The 19,795-nt window shown below is 49.3% G+C and overlaps 1 protein-coding gene across 10 annotated transcripts in view; it reads left to right on the top strand.

Annotated features, from left to right (window-relative positions):
- Positions 1 to 6,050: 6,050 nt before the first annotated feature.
- Positions 6,051 to 19,795, top strand: part of MARK2 (microtubule affinity regulating kinase 2) — a 55,651-nt gene continuing 41,906 nt past the window's right edge. For 3 of the 10 annotated variants that reach the window (XM_037140206.2, XM_037140212.2, XM_037140208.2), the window contains exon 1: positions 6,053 to 6,725. In XM_037140206.2, the coding sequence (XP_036996101.1) occupies positions 6,672 to 6,725 (54 nt within the window). In that variant the 5' untranslated portion in view covers positions 6,053 to 6,671. Of the gene's footprint in view, positions 6,726 to 19,795 lie in introns of all 10 variants that reach the window. The other 7 variants (XM_037140215.2, XM_037140213.2, XM_037140209.2 and 4 more) reach the window with 4 other exon arrangements.

The raw sequence follows: 19,795 nt of genomic DNA, 5'->3' as shown, positions 1-19,795 counted from the left end.
GGGTTTGGCTGATTGCACACCCCACTTTGTCCATGCAGGGGTGCTGTGTTGAGATGGGGGTGGCAGAAGGACACCCCCAGAGCACCCGGGGAGCCATGCAGTGAAATAGGGCAAGGCGGAGGGGACGAGGAGGACCAAACCCTGAGGCTCCCGTTTCCCAGGGAATCCCACACAGCCTGCTCTTAGCATCAGGCACTGTTTGAGGCACCGAGGACACCGCTGAGAACCAGAAAATGTCCATGCTTCTCCTTGGGGCTGGAGACATCAGGCACTGTGCTCCAGGGGAGGGTGGCAGTGAGGAAAGCAGGAGGTCCCCCCACCCCACAGACACTCCGTCCGCTGGCTCCGGAGCTACTGCACAGAGATGGGTAGGTGGGGAAATCGTCTTGGCACACCGGCGAGTCATTGCCTGGGCTGCCCCACCTCCTCCAGGAAGCCAGCTGGAGCGTGGACACCAGCTGGGACTGACTCTGCTCAGCCAGCTCCAAGTCTGAGGCTGCTGTTGGCCTGTCTGCCTCCCCTCCACACCCCCCCACCCCCCCAGATGGGAACTCGCTGAGGGCCAGCTCTTCCGTGCTTCCTGCTAGCCCTCGGCTTATCCCTGAGATCAGATTCAGCGTCACCTCCTCTAAGAAGACTTCCTTGCTGCTCCATCCAGTTCCCAGGTTCCCACGAGTCCCAGATCACCTGCTTTGGGTACCCCGCTCCGAGCCCCATTAAAAACTGCCCACTGCTGCTTTCTCCTTTGCTTCTCACAGGGTCTTTGCCGACATCAGCCTGGCTCCCCACCCAGGATGTTTTGTCTCCTCAGCAATGGGGGCAGCAGAACTCTGCCCGCAGACCATGACCCAGTGTGGGAGCGTGGGTGGGTCCAAAGGTCCCGCCTCCCGGGACCACAGACTGTGGAGGTGCCCTCGCTTCCTGGTGCTTCCTTCCTGCCCCAACCCTCCCCCTAGGCCAGTATTCAGTGACCTCTGTGACCTTTCTACTGCACCTTTCCACTGTAGAAAACATACGAGCAAGACTGTCAGGGACATTGTCCCCTCCATTCCGGGGCGGTCCAGGCCATGGGCGAGGAAGTGTGAGATGAGCTTTGGGTTAGGGTTTTGGGGAGCGTCTCAGCCCCTGCTGCTGCTGCTGCCACAAAATCCCACAGGTTCACAGCTTATAAACAACTGGACTTTTCACAGTTCTGGAGGCTGGGAAGCTCAAGATCAAAGCGCTGGCAGGTTCGGGGTCTTGCGGGGGCCTTCTTCCTGGCATATAGAAGGCAACCTCCCCGCTGTGTCCTCACGTGGCGGAAGGCCCCACTATGCCCATCCGGTCATATGGAGCCCTTATAACCTCATCACCTCCCAGAGGCCTCTAATACCACCACCGTGTGGGGGTAGGATTTCAACGTATGAATCTCGGGCTTCACGTATTCTATCTATAGCTTTCTAGAAGACCCACAGAGAGCAAATAGTCGAGCTTCCCTTGGTTGTACAGACAGGGATCCTGAGACCCGAGGGGGGAAGGGAGTTACCTAATGGCTCATGTGACCCATTGGTGACAGAGCTGGGGCCTGAATGCGCTCACTCGCTCCCAATCCACTCTTGTTCTTGGGGGAAGTGGCCAGGACACAGCAGAGACTTGAGACTCCAGGAGGCTGGCTAGACTGCACTAATAACACTGATAATAACAGTGGCCCACACTAACTGCTGGCCATCCACACGTCTCTGTCTGAGCATGCTTTATACATTAACTCATTATACTCTCACAAATCAACCCCAAGCAGCTGGTACTTTGGTTGTCCCCATTTAACAGGTGGGAAAATTAAGGGAGACAGAGGTTAAGAGGCTTGCCTAAGATCCCATAGCTGCTAAGAAGAAGGCTGGCTATAACGCCCATGTGTTTGCCCCCGCCCTACACCACCCCTCTCCTGGGTGATTCCCCTCCCCCCACTTCCCTAGTCAGGGGCTGCTCTATGCTTTGATTTCCTTATTCAATTGAGTAATAACAGTACCTCCTGCTCATTGTAACTGTGATCATGTCCACACGATATGCAGCTCTCACGGCATGTCAGCAAAGCCAGGAAAGGGGCTGAGACGGGCAGTTCCCGTCCTTGCATAGCTTCTGTCCTGGTGGTGGTGGGACAAGGGGCACTGATTATAAACATTCTAGCCCACCAATTCTAACAGGCACATTTTTTTCACACTCTGACATCTCCAAACTGTTGTAAGTTTAATACGATACATGGCAACAGTGACCAACTGTGCGGTGGAAATTCAGAGACACCAAGAAAAACAGGGCACAGCTCTGCAAGATGGGAAGGCCTCGGGGGAGTGAGAGGGCAGGAGCTTCTCTTGCCACCCGATCAGAGCCTGGCCCACACCCCCGTCCCTCAGAGTGGCCTGCCCAGAATGAGCATGTCCTCTGGCTCCACTGGTTGGTAGGATTGAGAAGAACAGCTGTCTTTCAGAGGGGTAAGAGTAAGGATGCCTCTGTCCTGACTGGTGTGGCTCAGTTGGACGGGCATCGTTCCACAAAGCAAGGAGTTGCCAGTTCAATTCCTAGTCAGGGAATGTGCCTGGATTGAGGGTTTGGTCCCTGGTTGGGGTGTACATGAGAGGCAATGGACTGATGTTTCTCTCTCACAGCGATGTTTCTCTCCCTCTCTTCCTCCATCCCTTCCCCTCTCTCTAAAAATAAATAAAATCTTAAAAAAAAAAAAAGAATAAGCAATGTCTTCCACTCCAGCAGGCTTGCCTCCCCTTTGCCTTCTCCAGTTCCAGGGGGCATCGCAGCTGCCCTGGAACATTGGCCCTATGTTGTTCATATGGAAAAATAATACAGCAATTAATAAGTAACAATATGAGAATAAACTGTGTTTCACTACTCACAACTGTAAGCGTACTTTTGCCCCACCCTGTAAATCTCAAATCCGACCACTCCCCCTGCTGCTGCTCTGTCTAAGCCACGTCATCTCTCACTTGAATTATCATAAAAGCCTCCTTCCTGGCCAATGGCCCCTTTACTCTCTTCTCAGCCCTGCAACCAGTCAGATCATGTCACAGCAGCAATTCCCTGTCCCTCTCTCAAAGCAGCGGCCCACCAGTCCTGGCTCCATTGGCTTTCGGCCCTCTTCTGCTACTGCTCTCCCGCTTGCTCACTCTGCTCCAACCTCATTGGCCTCCTTAATCTTTAAATAGCCAGGCCTGCTCCTGCCTCAGGTCCTTTGCACTGGCTGTGCCCTCCTTCTGGAATGTGCTTCCACAATGTCTGCAGAGCTCCCTCCCTCACCTCTTTCAAGTCTTTGCTCAAATGTCACCTTCTCAGGGAGGTCTCCACTGACCACCTTGGTGCTGCAACTCATTTTCCACCCCCTCAGCCCTGCACTTCTGATCCCTCTGACACCCAGCTCTTATTTTCTCCCATGGCATTTAATTCTTACTATTATGTTTGTTGTCTTTCTTCCCCCAATGGAGATGTTAAGTTCTCTGACAGCAGAGATCTTTATTTTGTTCAACGATACGATGTACCTGAAGAGCCTAGAACGATGCTTTGCACATAGTAGGTGCTCAACAGAGATTTGAGGATGAATTAATATGCAAATTAGAGAGGGGTACATGTGTGGTAATATACAATTAATCTTTGAGAGACTTGAGAAGGTAATATTTGAACTAGATCTTGAAGTACATACACCTGGAAGCTGAGATAGGTGATTGGCAATTGATTAGCTTGGACAAAAGCTTGGAAGTGGGAGAGCGTGGTGGCGGGGCAGGAGCTGGGAGGAGGTGTCAACCAGTGGAACTTAGTTGGACAGGAGATTAGTAAGGTAAGTTGAGGCCAGACTGTGCAAAGCTTTGGATATAGGTTAAGGGCTTTTCCTACTGCCGGGACCAGCTACAAAATTTATGGGCTGCAGTGCACAGTTAAAATGCAGGACCCTCTTGGTAAACGTTTTAAGAGAATGACAACAGCACATTAAATCAAGCTCAAGGCCCTTCCCTGAGTAGGGCTTTGTGTGCCGGCACAGGTTCTAGGCCCCCTGACGCCAGCCCCGCCTATCCCATGAAAGAGCTGGTGAGGGCTGGTGGCAGGACAGAGATGTAATTAGAGCTGGACTTTAGGAAGACTATTCTGGCTGGTCTTGTGGGGTAGGTTGGACGGAGTCTAGGCAGGGAGACCAGTTAGGCAGCCTGCGTGGACAATGAGGACAGAGAGGGATCAGATGGTGTGGGGTAAGGTGGGGCTAAGGGGCTGCGGGCAGGGCTGAGGACTTGAGTGAGTAGAGGCAAGGAGGAAGCGGAGTTTACTTAGACAGGAGGACAGGCCCAGGAAGACTCCCGAGTGCACCTGTCTGCGTGCTCCTCCAACCCCTTCCTCTTTTCCCTTCTTTCCAGACCCCAGTCTTGGAAGTGAGATCTTGCATAGAAATCCACAGTGCTTTTCCCTTTGGCCACCAGAGGGCAGATTGTTCTCATGGATTTTTCAGGGTGAATTTGGGGTGGAGAGGGGGAGTGAACCGGTTTCTGTCCTTACCTATTCTCTCTCACTACCTTCTGCATTTCTTCACCCACTTCTTCCGCAATGACTGGGTATCTGAATGGCGCTGCGGTGAGGCATGGGGAGGCAGGCGTCCGGGAGTCTGGTACATGTACTAGGACTGTAGATGGTAACTGTTGCCTTAGGAAGCACTTTCATACCATCCTCTCATTGCACCTGTCTGGCTGCCTATTTCTCTGGCTGACTTGGCCAAGGGCTCTGCTCAAGATACCGCAGCTGGGAGTTGGAAGTCGGGTGTCAGAGGTCCAACCAGCACTTTTCCTCACAATCCCCAGGGCCACTCTGTTCCTATACCTTCCGGGACTTTTTAGTTGAACCTGGTCTCTGGCTCCTGTGGGGATTCTGGTTTCTGCCCACCTTAAGCTGCTGTTGAGGGGGGTGGGCAGGTACAGCAAGTTCTAACATATCTGGATCAGTAGGACAGGTGGGGGCAGCTTGGAGGAATCTCTGGAGGAATCTCTCCCCGGTGAGACAGTCCAGGAAGAAGTGAAGACCTGGTGCCCAGGCCGTCACAGATTTCCCGGCAGAGTCAGGGGCTCTCCAGAGGAGAGGGACCTCAGCGTTCATGAATCCAATGACCTCACTTTATTGATGGGGAAACTGAGGCCCAGGGAAAGAAAGGAACTTCTCCAGGTGCCCATTCTTTGTTCCATCCTGTGGCATTCTCATCTTCAACCAGTTTCTCTTTTCTTTCCCATGAGTTTCTTCGTCTTAGAAGGGATAAGTGAGATGTAAATTAAGATGAGAATGTCTCTCCTGCCTTATTTCGCAGAAATACTTGAAAAGTATTTGAACCAGTATGATAATATTACTATAGTGTGATGTTGTTTTGTGCTATCTTGAACAATTAAAATACTTTTTTGGAAAAAAATAAAGATAACTGGAATTCAAAAATGTTATTTAGAATGTTATCACTGAAACAAATACATGAATTCTTTCACTACAGGAATGTCGAGAAAGGTAAATTCAGTTATTTTATTTTCAGTTATGCTTCCACAGCTGGGAGCCTGCAGACCGGGTGCTTGTCTGGGACCTTAACGAGAAGCCAAGATAGACGATGGCAAATGATAAATGGTAGGTAGACAGGTAATAGACTAATGCTGCATTTGACCGGTAGTAGACATGTTGATAGGTTGGATGATAGACGAGATGGATTTTGTGAGCTGACAACGAACGGACACGCAGATGGAAAGTTGCTATAGAAGCAAAGGATGCCAATCTCAGGGACGCCTAACAGCCTTATATTCTATTTAGTCAAATAATAACACGCACAGGTGATCCACGTTTCCTGTTCAAGATTTCAAAATACCCGAAAACTGACGGAAAGAAGCGAAGAGTTAAACTCGGTACCACCCGAGGCCTCGGGTGTTGCCGGAAATGGCCGACGACCGCTGTCGGCGGAGGGGCGGAGCTGGGGGCGTGGCCAGCTTTCAGCACGCGGAACGGCTTCGGGTGTTTCCGGATGCTGCCGAGAGCCCGCTGCTGTGAGCCGGACGGCCTATGGGCGTGGCTAGAGCACCTGTAGTCGCTTCGTGGATATCCGAAAACAGAGCCGAAGCTAGGTCTTCGGAATCCAGAAAGCGCGCGCGTCCCCTGGGGTTACCTCCTTCGGGTGTTTCCGGATTTCACTCGTAGTCGGTGGCCGAGAGTGGGAGGAGAGCCGCCCTCCCGTTCCTGGGCCGCTTCGGATGTTTCCGGCTGCAGCCGACGGAAAGAGCCGAGGGCCGGCGGTGGTGGCGGCCATGTTGGGAGCAGCAGGTCCGGCGGCGGCTGCCTGTGTGCCGGGCGCGGAGCAGTGCCGCTGAGGGCAGGGGAGGAGCGAGGCGGGCGGCCGGCTGCGGCGGCAGAGAGTAGGCGGAGCGGCGCGGCTCGGCCTAAAGGCGGCACAGCCCAGCCGGGGGTCGGGGGGGTGCGGTCCGGAGCCGCTCGGAGCCGGCGCGGCCTAGCCCGAGCGGCGCATCCCCGGGCTGGCGTGAACGGCTGCCCGGCCTCCCCGCACCCCCGGCCGGGGCCCATGCGGCGGGTGCCCCTGCTGTGAGAAGCCCCGCCCGGCCGGGCTCCGCGCCTTCCCTTCCCTCCCTTCTTCCAAGCGTCTCGGTTCCCTCCCCTGAGATACCGGCGCCATGTCCAGCGCCCGGACCCCCCTACCCACGCTGAACGAGAGAGACACGGAGCAGGTAAGGAGCCCCGAGGGCTCCCCAAATTCTCTGGCTGGACCCCTGCACCTTGCAGAGCCTTCTCCCTCCTTTGCTCTCCTCGTGCCCCTGCTGCCATCCTGCAAGCCTCAGCTGCCCTGTCATCTGTCTTTCGGCCCCGCACATCCATCCCCCTCTGAGTCTGTCCTGGGACCCATCACGTCCTGACTCCAAGATGCACACTGTCTTTCTACTGACCCCACTTCTGCCCTCACCGCCTTCCTGCGCTCTTCCGTGTTACCTCCCCAGCTTCCCCTTCTCTTCCTTTTCCCCCCCCCTCAGGGGCCTTTCTGGTCTTCCTCCACCCACGCCTAAAGCAGCCACCCTCGTCTGCTCCTCAAATAGCACCCAGCGATTTGCCCCAGTCGTTGTCCACTTCTTCCTCCGTCTCTCTAGCCTTGTTTCCCCTCCGCCGCCCCGGTTCTCCCAGCCTCTGCTTATCACCCTCAGGGTCCTTGCTCCGGAATGTGTTCTCGATCCCTTTTTCCTTTCGGTTCCCAGCTTTTTTTTTACCCTGCTTCTTCCTTCTCCAAATTGTGCTCTCCCTCTTGCTTGCAACCCACCAGCTCCACCCTCATCACCTTTGCAAAATCGTTCGCCTACTCTTTGCTCATCACTTTCCCTTCTTTTCTCCAGGAGCTCCCTGGTGCCTCGCGCTGGCATTTGTTGCTTCCGTGTTTCCCATACAGCTGTCATGCGCACAGTTTTCCCACAGGTTGTCTTTGGGGTTCCAGTCATCACTCCCCTCAGTCTTCGGGTCCCTCGTGTTCTCTTCCCCTGGGGTTTGGCTTCTAAGTCTTGCGGCCTCCTGTTTGTGGCTGTGAGCGCTTCACCAGCCTTCTCCTTGGACTCTTCCTACCGAGGGAAAGAAGCTACTCTTTCAGCCCACTCCATTAACATATAACCTGTTGCTCAGCCCTTTCCCCTGCCTTTCTACATTACCGCCCTTGCCTTTCTGCCTTACACTGCAGCACAGACCATGCCGCCTGCCTGTGATCTGCCACTTTTCATAGTGTCTTTCTCTTGCTGTGGCCTTCCCATGTCTCTCCTCTCACCCCATCTTCCTTGTTGTGCTGCTTCTTCGTCAGGGTTGCCTTTCATCTCCGTGTCAGTCGCCTGCCTTCTTCACGTCTTTATTTTCCCCAGATATGCTCCTGTGTCTTTTCCCTTCTTATCGAGCAGTCTTTGTAACCTCCGGTCCAGGCCTGTTGCATGCTAGTTCCTTGAGCCGCTCTCTCCTCGTCATCCTGACAATCACTGCTACCTGCGGTTTATCACCCAAGCTTCAGCCTTTTCTGTATCAACTCACCTCTGAGCCGACAGGCGTCCACTTTCCACCTCTCCCCTTTCACCATCTCCAGTGTCCATTGCTGAGTGCTCTGTGGAGTGTTCCCTGTTGTCACACCCTTGGTGGTGGAGAACTTGACCAGGCCCGTTAAAACTTGACTTGGAAAAGGAGCCCTTCCTCCTGCCCCGCCCCCCACGGGGGGGGGCATCCCCAGGCTGGGGCCCCAGTGCTTTTTGCATCCTTTTATCTCATTACATTCTTTATGTTTTTCTCTGGTTCCCTTCTTTCTTTGTAGCCCCATGGGACCCTTGCTGCGTCTCTTGCATATTAACATTCTTCTCTGAAAAATCTTCCCTCTTTTCATGTTCCCGCCTTTTTCTTTTGTTACCCCTCGCTCTCTGTTACCTGGGCAGTCAGGGAGAGAGCTCTGCACTGAGTTTTTGTGTGTCATGGTTGATCCTTTTATTACTGATGGATTGACGGCTTTGGGGGGGTGAAGCAGGGGTCGAGAGGGAGGGATGGTTGATTTTCAGTTCATTGCTGGGTTCGGCAGGTGGTTCTATATGGGACTGAGGTCTTTGGAAACAGGAGTGTGGTCTGCATCTCACAGTCTCCCTCGATTGCCTGCTGTTTCTCCCCGACCTGGGAACCACTTTCTCTAGGCCCTCTGGAGGTTGCCTCTTCCATTCCCTTTCCTGTCACACCTTTGTTTTGGCAGGTAAACCCTGCTTAACCAGAGAACTTTCCCAGACTGTTGATTATGAACCAGTAGGAGGAGGCCAGTCAGTGGACTGGTACCCTCAGGCATTTGGGGAGTGGCGGTGGCCTGCCTACTGGGGGGGGATCGTGTCCAGCAAGGTGGAGTAACTGCTTGCCTCAGTGTGGTTTCTTTGTGCTGTTTACTAAATGTAAGTGTATTCTTGCCATGGTCTTTTTCTTGTGATGTGTATGTTGATTTCTTCTCTTCCCTACATGCCCAGCACAGTGCTGAGCACACAGTAGGGAGCACACTCGCTGATGTTATGGGAGCGGTAAGCAGTGAAGCATGTGGGACTGGAAGCCGCACTTTGATAACTTCATCCAGAGCAGTGGCTGCACACACTGTCATTCTCTTCCAGATTACAGAGTACTTATCCCATCTCTGTTCTCTGTGGCCTGAGGTTCCCCTGAATCACTTCATAGCTTCTGCTGTTCTCACGGATGCCCGTCTGACTATTAACTTGGTGTTAAGTCTCATCCTCATAAAAATGCAGACTTTGGAAAACCTTGGATGCAGAGTTTTACAGGCAGATACCTATATTTTTTAAAACAAGAAAAAAGACAAGTAGCAGGTCTTTTGCTTGCAAGACCAGGGATGCCAGAAGCATTGGCCTCCTTGAGAAGAGCTCTTGCCACCAGCCAACAGCAGGAAAGCCCTTCTTGGCCCCATTGCAGCTCCAGCTAAAGCAGTCATGGGAACTCAGTCATTGCAATGAGCCTCAATGCTATGAAACGAAGCTCAAAGAAGCAAGGCATTTGGTTGGGCGGTTCCTTACCCCCCCCCCCCCCCGTTCCTTACCCCCTACCAGAGGCCCTCTATCACCTTATTTAGATTTAAATGATTTAAACTGGTCTCACCAGAAAATAGGTAAGCAGACTCCACTGGTTGTCTTCAAGCTCCAGTCCCTCTATGCTCTTCCTCTCTGCCTGTCTTTAAAACATGTGGCTGACAAGAAGCCATTTCCAGAAGTTCTTTGATCACCTCTGAATTAAACACACAGAGAGAGAAAATGCTGAAGCATAAAAATAAACCTTGTGTTGCAGGGAGGTGGCCTGTTTGCTGTCAACTCTGCTTCTAACAGTGAGAGCAGGAGAGTAAAGAAAGTCCATAACACAACTGTTGTGATGCCTGGTTTCGGATGTGTTTCACAGTCACAGGCTCTCGGACTCTCCTTCCTCTGCAGGAGGCTTGTGACCTGGGGTGGTAATTTGGGGGGTTCTTAGTCTGTGAGCTGAGCTTTCTGTTCACTTTTCCAAATGGCTCTCCTGGCCTGGAGGCTTGGCAGTGGTGGGAGCAATCAGCAAGATGCCTGTTTGTCGTCCAGCCAGCAGCAGCAGTAGTAATGGGCAAGTGTGGAGAGGGGTTCAGCCTCCAGCCTTCACCTGTGACTGGCTAGAGCTTTCTGTAACACCTGGTAGCGGGCCTGCCCGGCTTCAGGCCTGCCTCACCTCGGCCTGGGGAGCCCCAAGAGAGGGCTCCCGAGAGAATGAACACAGGGGCCTTTCCCTGTCCGCCCCACTTCTGCTGCGGTGGGCGAGGGAGGGTGATGCTGTCATTCTCCTAGGGAGTGAGTGACATTGTTTGTCCCTGGGATAGTTCTGGGAAGGGGGGTTTGGAAGTCTGGGGGAAGAGAGGAAATCCATCCTATAGGATCCTTTAAAGAATAGCTGAGCTGCTTCAAACACACACATCCCTTGGACTCCAGGGTTGGTTCCGCCTGAGTGTTGCATTGGATGACTTGGGTTTAGTGTCATCTGGTAGGGAGCTTGGTTAGCTCAGTTCACCGCAGGCCCTGCAGGTTGGACAGCACTGTGTCCCGGGTGCTGGCTCTGCCCTCTGCCTTCAGGGATGTGGGTAAATGTCAGACATAGATTCTCATTTTTTGCGTGGCCCTAGAAATAGGAATGCGGTGTTAAAGCAGGGGCTTTAGGAGTTCCTACAGTTCATAGAATTGTCATAACCTTTGAACCCAGCAAAGGTAACTACTAGTAAATTCTCATCATTGCTCTCTCATCTGTGCATTTGGGGAAGTAGCTAAACAGATGGATATAGAGCAATCACTGCAGCTTGGCCTGCCTCAGATTAAAATCAACTTTGCGGAGGGGTAAGTCTTTCCAGTGGTGACCAGAGATGGGTCGCATTTTTTTTTTCCCAGGGGAAATGTCCTAAGCAGAGTTGATGCCTATGATGTAGGAGAAGATAAAGAGTTTGTGGACCTGGAGGTTCACATGGTTGGATCTGAGTCCAAAGCTACTCAGATGAGACTGCCCCGCTTTGGACAGAACAGCCCAGCTCTCAGCAGGCATTTAACCAGAACTAACCCATACCTCAGGAACGCTTTCCCACTGAGCACTTAGCCACCTGGCTGGCTTTTCTCACCTCCCAGGAGCCTCCATGACTTTCCCACATATATATTATGTCGACTTGAATGAATATTTTATGCCTAAAGTGCAGCCAGGCCTCAGACTTTGTGGCCCATTATCGTACAAGCAGGGTGGGGGCTGGGTGCCACCTTTGGCCTGCTGATTGTGTCTCTGCTAAATGGACTCCCCCAGCAGCACTTCGAAGCCCATTAATGGATTGGGATGAAGTAACCTCAGCAGATGGAAAGGGCGAGGAGGGTGGTTGTCCTTCCTTCCCTGAGACGGCCTGCGGAGGCTTTCGGGTAGTGACCAGGTCCAGCCCCGAGTCTCTCTGCTGGGTTAAGCTGTAGACAGTGGCTACCAGGCCTCTGCTTTGACAGGAGGTGTGGAAAGAGTTTCGTTTTCTCTTAGCTGTGGTGGTGCCGCCAGGTTTGCCACTTTCCTGTCAAAGCAGAAATTGAGAGGGATGTGGACAGGGTGGGTGGAGTTTAAACACGGCCCTTCCTCCTTCAGCGGAAGTTCAGCAAAGTGACAAACCAGTTAGGTGGCTGAGGTTTCTTCTCTTGGTGGGAGATTCCAGTATTTGTGCGTTTTGCACTTGAAGCTTGGATTCTCCAGGCTTTCTCCCAGCCCTCATCAAACACAAGTGAGTCACGGAAGCGTTAATCTGTGCATTTCCCCTTCTGTCTCAGGGAGGCCCTGGGAAGGGTGAGCCTTTCTAAATTTTGTGTGTGTGTGGGGGGGTGCACAGAGTTCCCACTTTGGGCCTAAACCTACACCAGCCCTGAGAGGCTTTGCTATGGGGTAAAATGTCCCTGCCCCCCCAAAACCCAAGGACCGTTGTCATGTCTCTTAGACTCAGAGGTGACGCGTCCAGTCCTGGAACAGCACCAGGAGGGAACCTGGCTGCTGGGTTTCCAGTTCTCCCTCAGAGAAGGAGGGATCCCAGTTCTTTTCCTTGCTCACTGGACCTGCTGCTCCTTTGGGGGGAATAAATAGGCTAGATTCCTTCGCCCGGATTGTCTCTTTTTCTCCAGTGTTTGAAGTTTCTTGGTTCCTGTGGGGAATTCTTTCTGTCTTTGAGTTGACACTCATTTCCCCCTACTTCCATGTATTTCTTTTTCTGCATCAGATGATTAATTTTAGACCTGAAAGCTATGTAATCACAAGGTTTGGTGGGAGAGAGGGTGAAATGGACACCGATATTGGTGGCAGGGTGAATCCTGTGGGACAGTGGGGGTGGGGGAGGAGAAGCTGAGGGGTGTGTTCAGTGCCTGGCTCGGAGCCACCTTTTTCTCTTCAACATGAGGAAGGCGGAGCAGACCAGAGGCTTCTCTGTAGAACCAGTCAAGCTGGTTTTGAGCAGCCGCAGCCTGTTTTCCCCTGTTCTTTGGAAGGTTGGCAATACAAAGGTCTGCCTCCTCTGGGGCTCTGCTCATGGAGGGCGAGTTTGGATGATGTCTGCAAACACCCCTCTCCCCCAACAATGAGTGGGTCTCTGAGTTGGGCCTCTCCGCGCGCCTGGGCTCGTCTTGCACACCTTCCACGGAAAGCTCGGAGACAGCTCCTTTTCTTGGGCCCTCTTTGCAATTCACAGATTGGCAAAAGGCCCTCAGCCTGGCCCGGAAGGAGGGAGTGGGTCTGTGATTGGCTTCCCATTTGTGGATCTGGAAGGGAATCTGGACTCCTGACTCCTCCTGTCTGTCATGATCTGGCTGGCTGCTAGATTCAGTGGGACCCCGGGTCTCTTGGCTCAGTGCAGTGGGACTCTGTCCAGTCTGCTGAGGAAGAAAAAAGGAGAGAACAGTTTCTGGTCTTTGGCAGCAGGTACTTTAGACAAGGGGAACAGTTTGAGTTTGTCCCTAATCGAGGTACCTGTGGGAAGAGGGGGGGCCATCAGTTAGCACGTTGAACAGCAGTGGGGAAAGGGCATTTGTAGCAGGGTTGTTTTCCTAGTTTCCCACTACCCAGAAAACACCTAAGTCTGAAAGTTGGATAATAGTGAGGCTACTTGCAGACATCTCCAGCCTGTGCCCTTGACCTCGGGGCGAGCGGCTCCTGTTGACACTGCAGTGATCTACTCATTGCTTCTCCTGAGCAGCATTTTGCTGAGGTTTTTGTTTTGGTTACTGTCCTGTGAGCAGGGTAGCCCCCTTTTCCCTCCATCATCTTTGTACTCAAGGGCTGGCTGGCCTTCCCTTGCCCTGCCACTTCCCCGTCTCCCCTCCCCAGATGGTCATCATTTAACTGTTTGCATGTAGTATTGGAAACACTTACAGTTGTCTCTCTGTTTTTGCCCACAAGAGTTTGAATTTCTGGTTCTCCAGTCACAGGAAGTGGGGACCTTTGGGCCCTCTTGGTGTAGCAGAGATGCTCATTGAGTTGAGTTTATGGCAGAGCTGAAAGGAGATCCCAGCACTTTGGATTTCAATAAGTGGTTTTGTTGTGGTTAAAGCAGGCTCTGCAGCCTTGTCCCTGTATTGGAACCTTAGTTTAGCCTCTACTGTGACCTTGGGCTTCCTTCATCACTCTCGGCCTGTTTGCTCCTCTGTGAAAAAGGAGTGATAATGGTATCTATCTTACAGGTATAGTTGTTTTCGGTATTAAAAGAGCTAACGGATATCAAGCACTTAGAATAATGCTTGGCAGGATATGATTGTGAACAGCCTGGCGGGTTTTCTCTGAGTGTCACACAACCCCAGGGTGGTGTTGAGTGATCTGTGTTGGAATTTCTCAGCAATTAACTGAAAGAATATTGGCCTCTTCCAGCCATTGGGGTCCCAAAGGTGCTTTTCCTACCCTTTCAGGTTTTTAAATTTTATTTGTTTTTGTGTTGTTGTTGTTGTTATTTGCCAATCAGCTACTGAAAGAAAATAGAATGCTGTTGGAAGGGTTTGTCTTCCTTTAAGAGCACTTTTTTAAAAAGTTGATTTATTCCCAAATATCAATATTAAGTCAGTTTATTGATTAGAGAACACACACACTACCATCTGCCAGCCCGCATCTTTGTGTTGTGAGTGTTACCGGTGGTGGTGGACGTACAGCTCGCCAATGGCTAGAAAGCCAAATCCAAAGACTCAGAGTATGAGCTTTTCCGAGTTTCAGAGGAAGCCCCACCAAGTGGGGGGATTTCTTTCATCAAATTTCATCATCTCGTCATCAAATTTCTTTCTTCAAGTGCAGTATTTACCCTTTGGCAAAAGAAAAAAGACCCCCTGTTTCTCTAAAAGACCACTTGGGAACTTAGCAGCGAATGACTTTAGGTTCCTTTGTCACTGGCAGAGGGGCCTTCGAGGGCAGGTCCTCAGTTACCTCGGTGGGCTCCTCTGACATGAGAAGGAAGCCTCCCTTTGTGACGCCTGGAAGGGTCACAGCCAGTTCTCAGCTGCTGCCGTGAATCTGTGGACTTGGAATCTGGGGCCGCGATTTTGGTCTCAGGTTGGGTCCTTGTTTATCTTCATCTCTTGCCACTTCTAGAGCCTGAATGCTTCCTCAGAACAGCAAGTTGCTTAGTTTTTTCCACATTGCAACTGTGGCCAGGGGAATAGGTAACAGTGTCGCCTCAGAGCTCGGCGGGGAATCCTCCTGTCACTGTGTTTTCCTCTTCCTTTTGACCCCTCTGCAGATTTGTCTCACTGTTTTTCCCATTTGGTGTTTCTGAACTCTGCTCCTTCGCTATCACTGTCCATCTTGGGGTTTCGCCTCCACTGCCCACTCTGTCTTACCTGTGTCTGTGCCTCTTCTGTGGCGCGGCTCCAGAGAGGAATTCCGATAGTCTGAGATCTCGATGCACAGAAGCTCAGATCCGCCCAGTCCTTCCTTTCTCCTGTTCCTCTGATCTCTGTAAGGTTAGGATTCACTGCTGTAAAAAAATTTTTTTTCTTTTTATGTCTCTGGAGCCACCATCCTCAATAAAGCCAGGCTTGGCAACCCGACAGCTTATTAGGGACGGCATCCCAGTTTCCCTGGTGACAGGGTCTAAGCCGTTTCCTCTGGCCTACCAGGAATGCTATAACTCTAAACCCTGTCTTGGAAGAAGTATGAGGGAGCACTTGTTAATTTTGGTAGCGCAGCATTGAACTTGGTTCTCAAGATGTGGTCTGGGGAGCCCAGGGGTGGTACATGGAGTGAAAATTGTTTCCATCGTAACAGTGCGGACTTTGCCGTTTCCCCTCGTCTCTCACCAGTGTACGGCGGGGTTTTCCAGAGGCCGTGAGTTGTGTGTCGGCATCATCTCTCGTGGCTGATGAATGCATGTTTCTGTATTCTTGTGTTTTCTAGAATTTTTAAGGTAATGCTTTAAGGTCTAAGTACGGAGGTTTTCAGCGATGAACTCAGTTTGTCCGCAGCACCTCTGCTGTGCCCTTGCCAGCTTTCTTTAGGCATATCTGCCGTAATCTCTGAAAGCCTCGCTGTTGTGCAGTGAATCCTTACTTTGAAATCCCAGTGTTTTCCCTGCACCTTCAAGGAAGCAGAACAATAAGTAAGTACAACTTGTAAAACTTGGGAAAACTTCTAATTTTTACAATTTTATTTACAACTTATTTTAGCACTTAATTCTATTTTATTCTGAAATAGGAAAAAATTATAATTCTGTTATATTTAAGGATGGATCGTTGGCTTAAAAAGGGAGATTAGAAGACTTGCTTTCTCTACATAGCTGCAGGCTTCTTTACTGAAGTGGATGTATCGACAAGAGAAAGGGGGATCTACTCCAAAGAAACTGGGAAAAACTGGGAATAAGAAATGCAAAACAATAAATAAAAGGGATGAAATCACAATGAAAGTTTTCTTTTTCTCAGCTTTATAGATATTAATAATGAACCTTATTGTGTCTTGCGCAAGAAAACATTTTTGTAGTATTATAGTGCCAGTTAAATTGCGGCATTATTTCAAGACCCATCATTCAGAGTTTAAAGAAAAAGGAATTGAATATTTTAACTGTACACACCATGAACTCTTACAAAGCCAAAATTTGTTCCAGCTTTTCAACCTAGAATTGAAAAAGTCACTGAAGCTTCTTACAGGATAAGTTACCACATTGCTCCTTTGGCTGGGAAACTGCACCCCAGCAGCTGAGAGACCCGTGAAGTCTTGAACAGCTGACGTTCCTGAGCGCCCACTGAACGAGAAATTAGTAAAATTCAGGTCAGTGCCATTTCACATGTTACCACAATTTGTCGAATTAAAGATTTGGCGGCAAAGATGAAGATTGAGTCTGAAGACTGAGTTAATATTTTGTTTACAGACTTTAACTTTGACCTTAGAAATGAGTACATTTATAGACGTGGCTCAGCTTGTATCAGCACCAGCTACACCTCAAAAATATTTTTATATGAATGCGTAGCAGCAGACACAAGTGGTGAAAAGTACACAAAGGGAGAGTAACTTTTTGACTTTGACGGTTCGCCGGGAACAACATCATTGCACTCTCCCCGTTGGTGCAGCAGCAGGGCGCCCAGCCCGTCCAGTTGACCACAACAAGCTGCTGCTAGTCGGTCGGAGTCAAGGACTTTGTTTCTGCCACACAATTGTGGTTTCAAAAACCAGAAAGCCATTTTCATTTAATATCCTGGATAAAGCACAAAAGTTTATGTATTTTTATGAAATTTCGACCCTGTAGCAAATGTTTCTTTAATATTCCGAGTGAGAAACGCGAAGCATTTCTGGAGCGCCACTGCTGCGCGCTGCGGCCCAATGACTGGCTGGAGCAAGTGCGCGTGTGCGGGGCCCCACCAGCTGCGCGAGTCGTCATTTCCCGTGAAGGAGCAACTGAGGGCCAGACCGTCCTTACGCTTCAGTGTTCTGTGGCCATTTCCTTGAAATTGAATAAAGTGAGGCTGTCACCACTACCAGAGATAAAATTCAAGTGTTCGAGCAAAAACCAAAATTTTGGAAAGTCTGTATTTGTCTAAGACGTTTTTGATGTGATCAGTGGTAAAATTAACGAAATGTGATTTTTTGATGTTGTGTGAAATACCAACATTTGGAAATTCTGCATGAGTCAGTGAAGGAATATTTTCCAGATTGCCAGTGGGTAGAAGCTGTCCAGAGTGCAAGATGACCAATGGATTTTAATGTAGAAGCACATAAAAGATTCATGGATAGAATTTCAGATTGCAACTGGCTTTCAGAAGCTACCGCTTGCTGAGTTTTGGTCTAGTATCAGAGAAGAAAGTCCACGGTATCCAACGGCTGTGGAACTCCGTTTTTCGACACCAGGTCTGTGTGAAGTGAGATTTTCTTTAGATCTTCGAACCAAAACAATGTATCAAAACATACTGAATGCAGAATTGGATATGAGAAGTCGGCTCTTGTCCGCTGATCCAGCCATTAAACAGATGTACAAGAGTGTAAAACTGTGCAACCCTTGCTGTGAATTCCATTTTGCCCTAGATAATATAGTTTCTGCATTAAGAACAGGTTATTTGAGTTAAACACATAATAGATTTATTGATAATTTAAATGAATTAATAAAAAGTTTTAAAAAGTATCAGTGTCTTTCTAATACGCTAATTCTTGATAGTCATAACGTACATAAACAAAAGATTTTTGCAGTCCTCAGTAGTTTGTTGTTTCATTTTTATTTTTTAATTCTAGAGCCAGGGGAAGGGAGATAGAAAGAGAGGGAGAGAAAGGTTGGTTGCCTTTCATACATGCCTGGACTGGGTGACCAGGGACCAAACCCGCCTGTGCCCTGCCCAGGAGTTGAATTGGGGAACCTTTTGATGTGCAGTATGACATCCAGCCAACTAAGCCACACCAGCCAGGACCTTGGTAGGTTTTTTTTTTTTTGAAGAGTGTAAGGAGTTCTTGAGATCAAAAAGTGAGAAAGCCTCTGTTACAGACAAAACTTGTTACTGGTCCCTCTAGGGTTGGTTACTTGTGATTGCTTTGTAAAGAGCTCTAGTTTGGAATCCCCAGCCTCTATATAATCTCTGCTTAAGCCTGAGAGACTTTGACCCAAAATAATTTCCTTCTTTTAATACATATAGCACTGTTGATCTTTTTTAAAAATTTTTTTTATTGATTATGCTGTTACAGTTGTTCTATTCCCCCCCCTTCATTCCCCTCCACCCTATCCCCCCGTCCCCACCATTACCCCCCCATTTGTTTATGTCCATGTGTCTCAAGTTCTTTAGATTCTATATTTCCCATGCTATTCTTGCCCCCCCATCTATTGTCTATCTATGCTACTTGTTTTCTGTACCTTCTCCCCCCTTCTCCACCTCCCACTCCCCTGTTGCTAACCCTCCTTGAGATCTTCATTTCTATGTTTCCACTCCTGATCTAGCTGTCCTTAGCATTGTTGATCTTAAGAGGTGATTGTTTTTGTTGCTGTATCTGTGGTTGGTTTGTTTCTTTTCTTCCTCCCATTTATTTATTTTATTGTTTGTTTGTTTTAGAGAGGGGGGAAGGGTGGGGAGAGAGAAACCTTGATTTATTGTTTTACTTATTTATTATGCATTCATTGGTTGATTCTTATATGTTCCCTGACTGGGGGTTGAACCTGCTGCAACCTTGGCATATCAGGACTGACACTCTAACCAACTGACCTACAGACTAGCCCCTACAGAGGGGTTCCCCCCCTTTTTTTATTTATTCCTGATTTTCCTTTAATTTTATTTTTCTTTTTATTCTTTTTAAAATTTTTTTCCTTTGTTCAATTTCTCCCCCCCCTTTTTTTGTTGTTTCTTTAGTTTGTTTTTTTTTTTTTTTTTTTAGATTTTATTTATTTATCTTTAGAGGGGAAGGGAAGGAGAGAGGGAGAGAAACATCAATGCACGGTTGCCCTTCATGCGTCCTCTGCTGGGAACTGGCCTGCAGGGAACCAGCCCGCAACCCCAGCATGTGCCCTGACTGGGAATCGAACCGCGACCGTCTGGCCCGCAGGCCCGCGCTCAATCCACTGAGCTACACCAGCCGGGGCTTCTTTAGTTTGTTAATATTTGGTTTTTATTTTATTGGTCTAGCATTGGGTTTTTTATTGCATTATAAGATCACTTTGTCAAGTAGACTTACTTTGGTATGTGTGAAGTTGTGGTTTGGAGGAAATACAGTTTTTTCATTAAAAGTCAGTAACTTAGGTTTACATGTAATGGGTTTATTAATGTTCTTTTAAATGAATGGATACGTATTAATTTTTTTCATATTAACTTCTAATTATTAAGTAATTGATAGATATAGTCCCTATAAACAAAAGTTTTTCAGGGACTCATTCATTTTTAATAGTACATATGGTTTCTGAAACCAAAAAGTTAAGAGCCATGGTTGTGGACAAAGCTTGGATTAATTCTTCCTGGCTTTGGTTGGTCAATTTCTCGGTAATTTCATAAAAAATCATTTTGCACTTCCCAGCCCCAGTTAGTCCTGGCTGGGCCTCAGGAAGCCACTTGCTGCCTTGTCTTGCCAGAGTCAGAGCTTGGGAGGCTGGTCCCCAGTGACGGGAGGGACTCTGACTCACGTCTTCCTTTGAGTACAGACCATTGGCCTTGTGAGGTTTTTTTTTAATGGTTAATTTTTCTTTTTTAAATTTTGAGATAATTTTAAACTTGGAAGAGTTACAAAAATAGTTGAAAGAATTCCTGTACGTTCTTCACCCGGTTCCCCCCATGTTAACATCTTGGGTCATCACAGAGCA

This window comes from Artibeus jamaicensis, unplaced genomic scaffold, assembly GCF_021234435.1.
Source record: "Artibeus jamaicensis isolate MK-2021 breed Jamaican fruit bat unplaced genomic scaffold, CSHL_Jam_final scaffold_614, whole genome shotgun sequence".
In the NCBI taxonomy this organism is placed as follows: Eukaryota; Metazoa; Chordata; class Mammalia; order Chiroptera; family Phyllostomidae; genus Artibeus; species Artibeus jamaicensis.
Note: the sequence above shows the minus strand (reverse complement) of the source record. Positions and strands in the feature narration are given on the sequence as shown.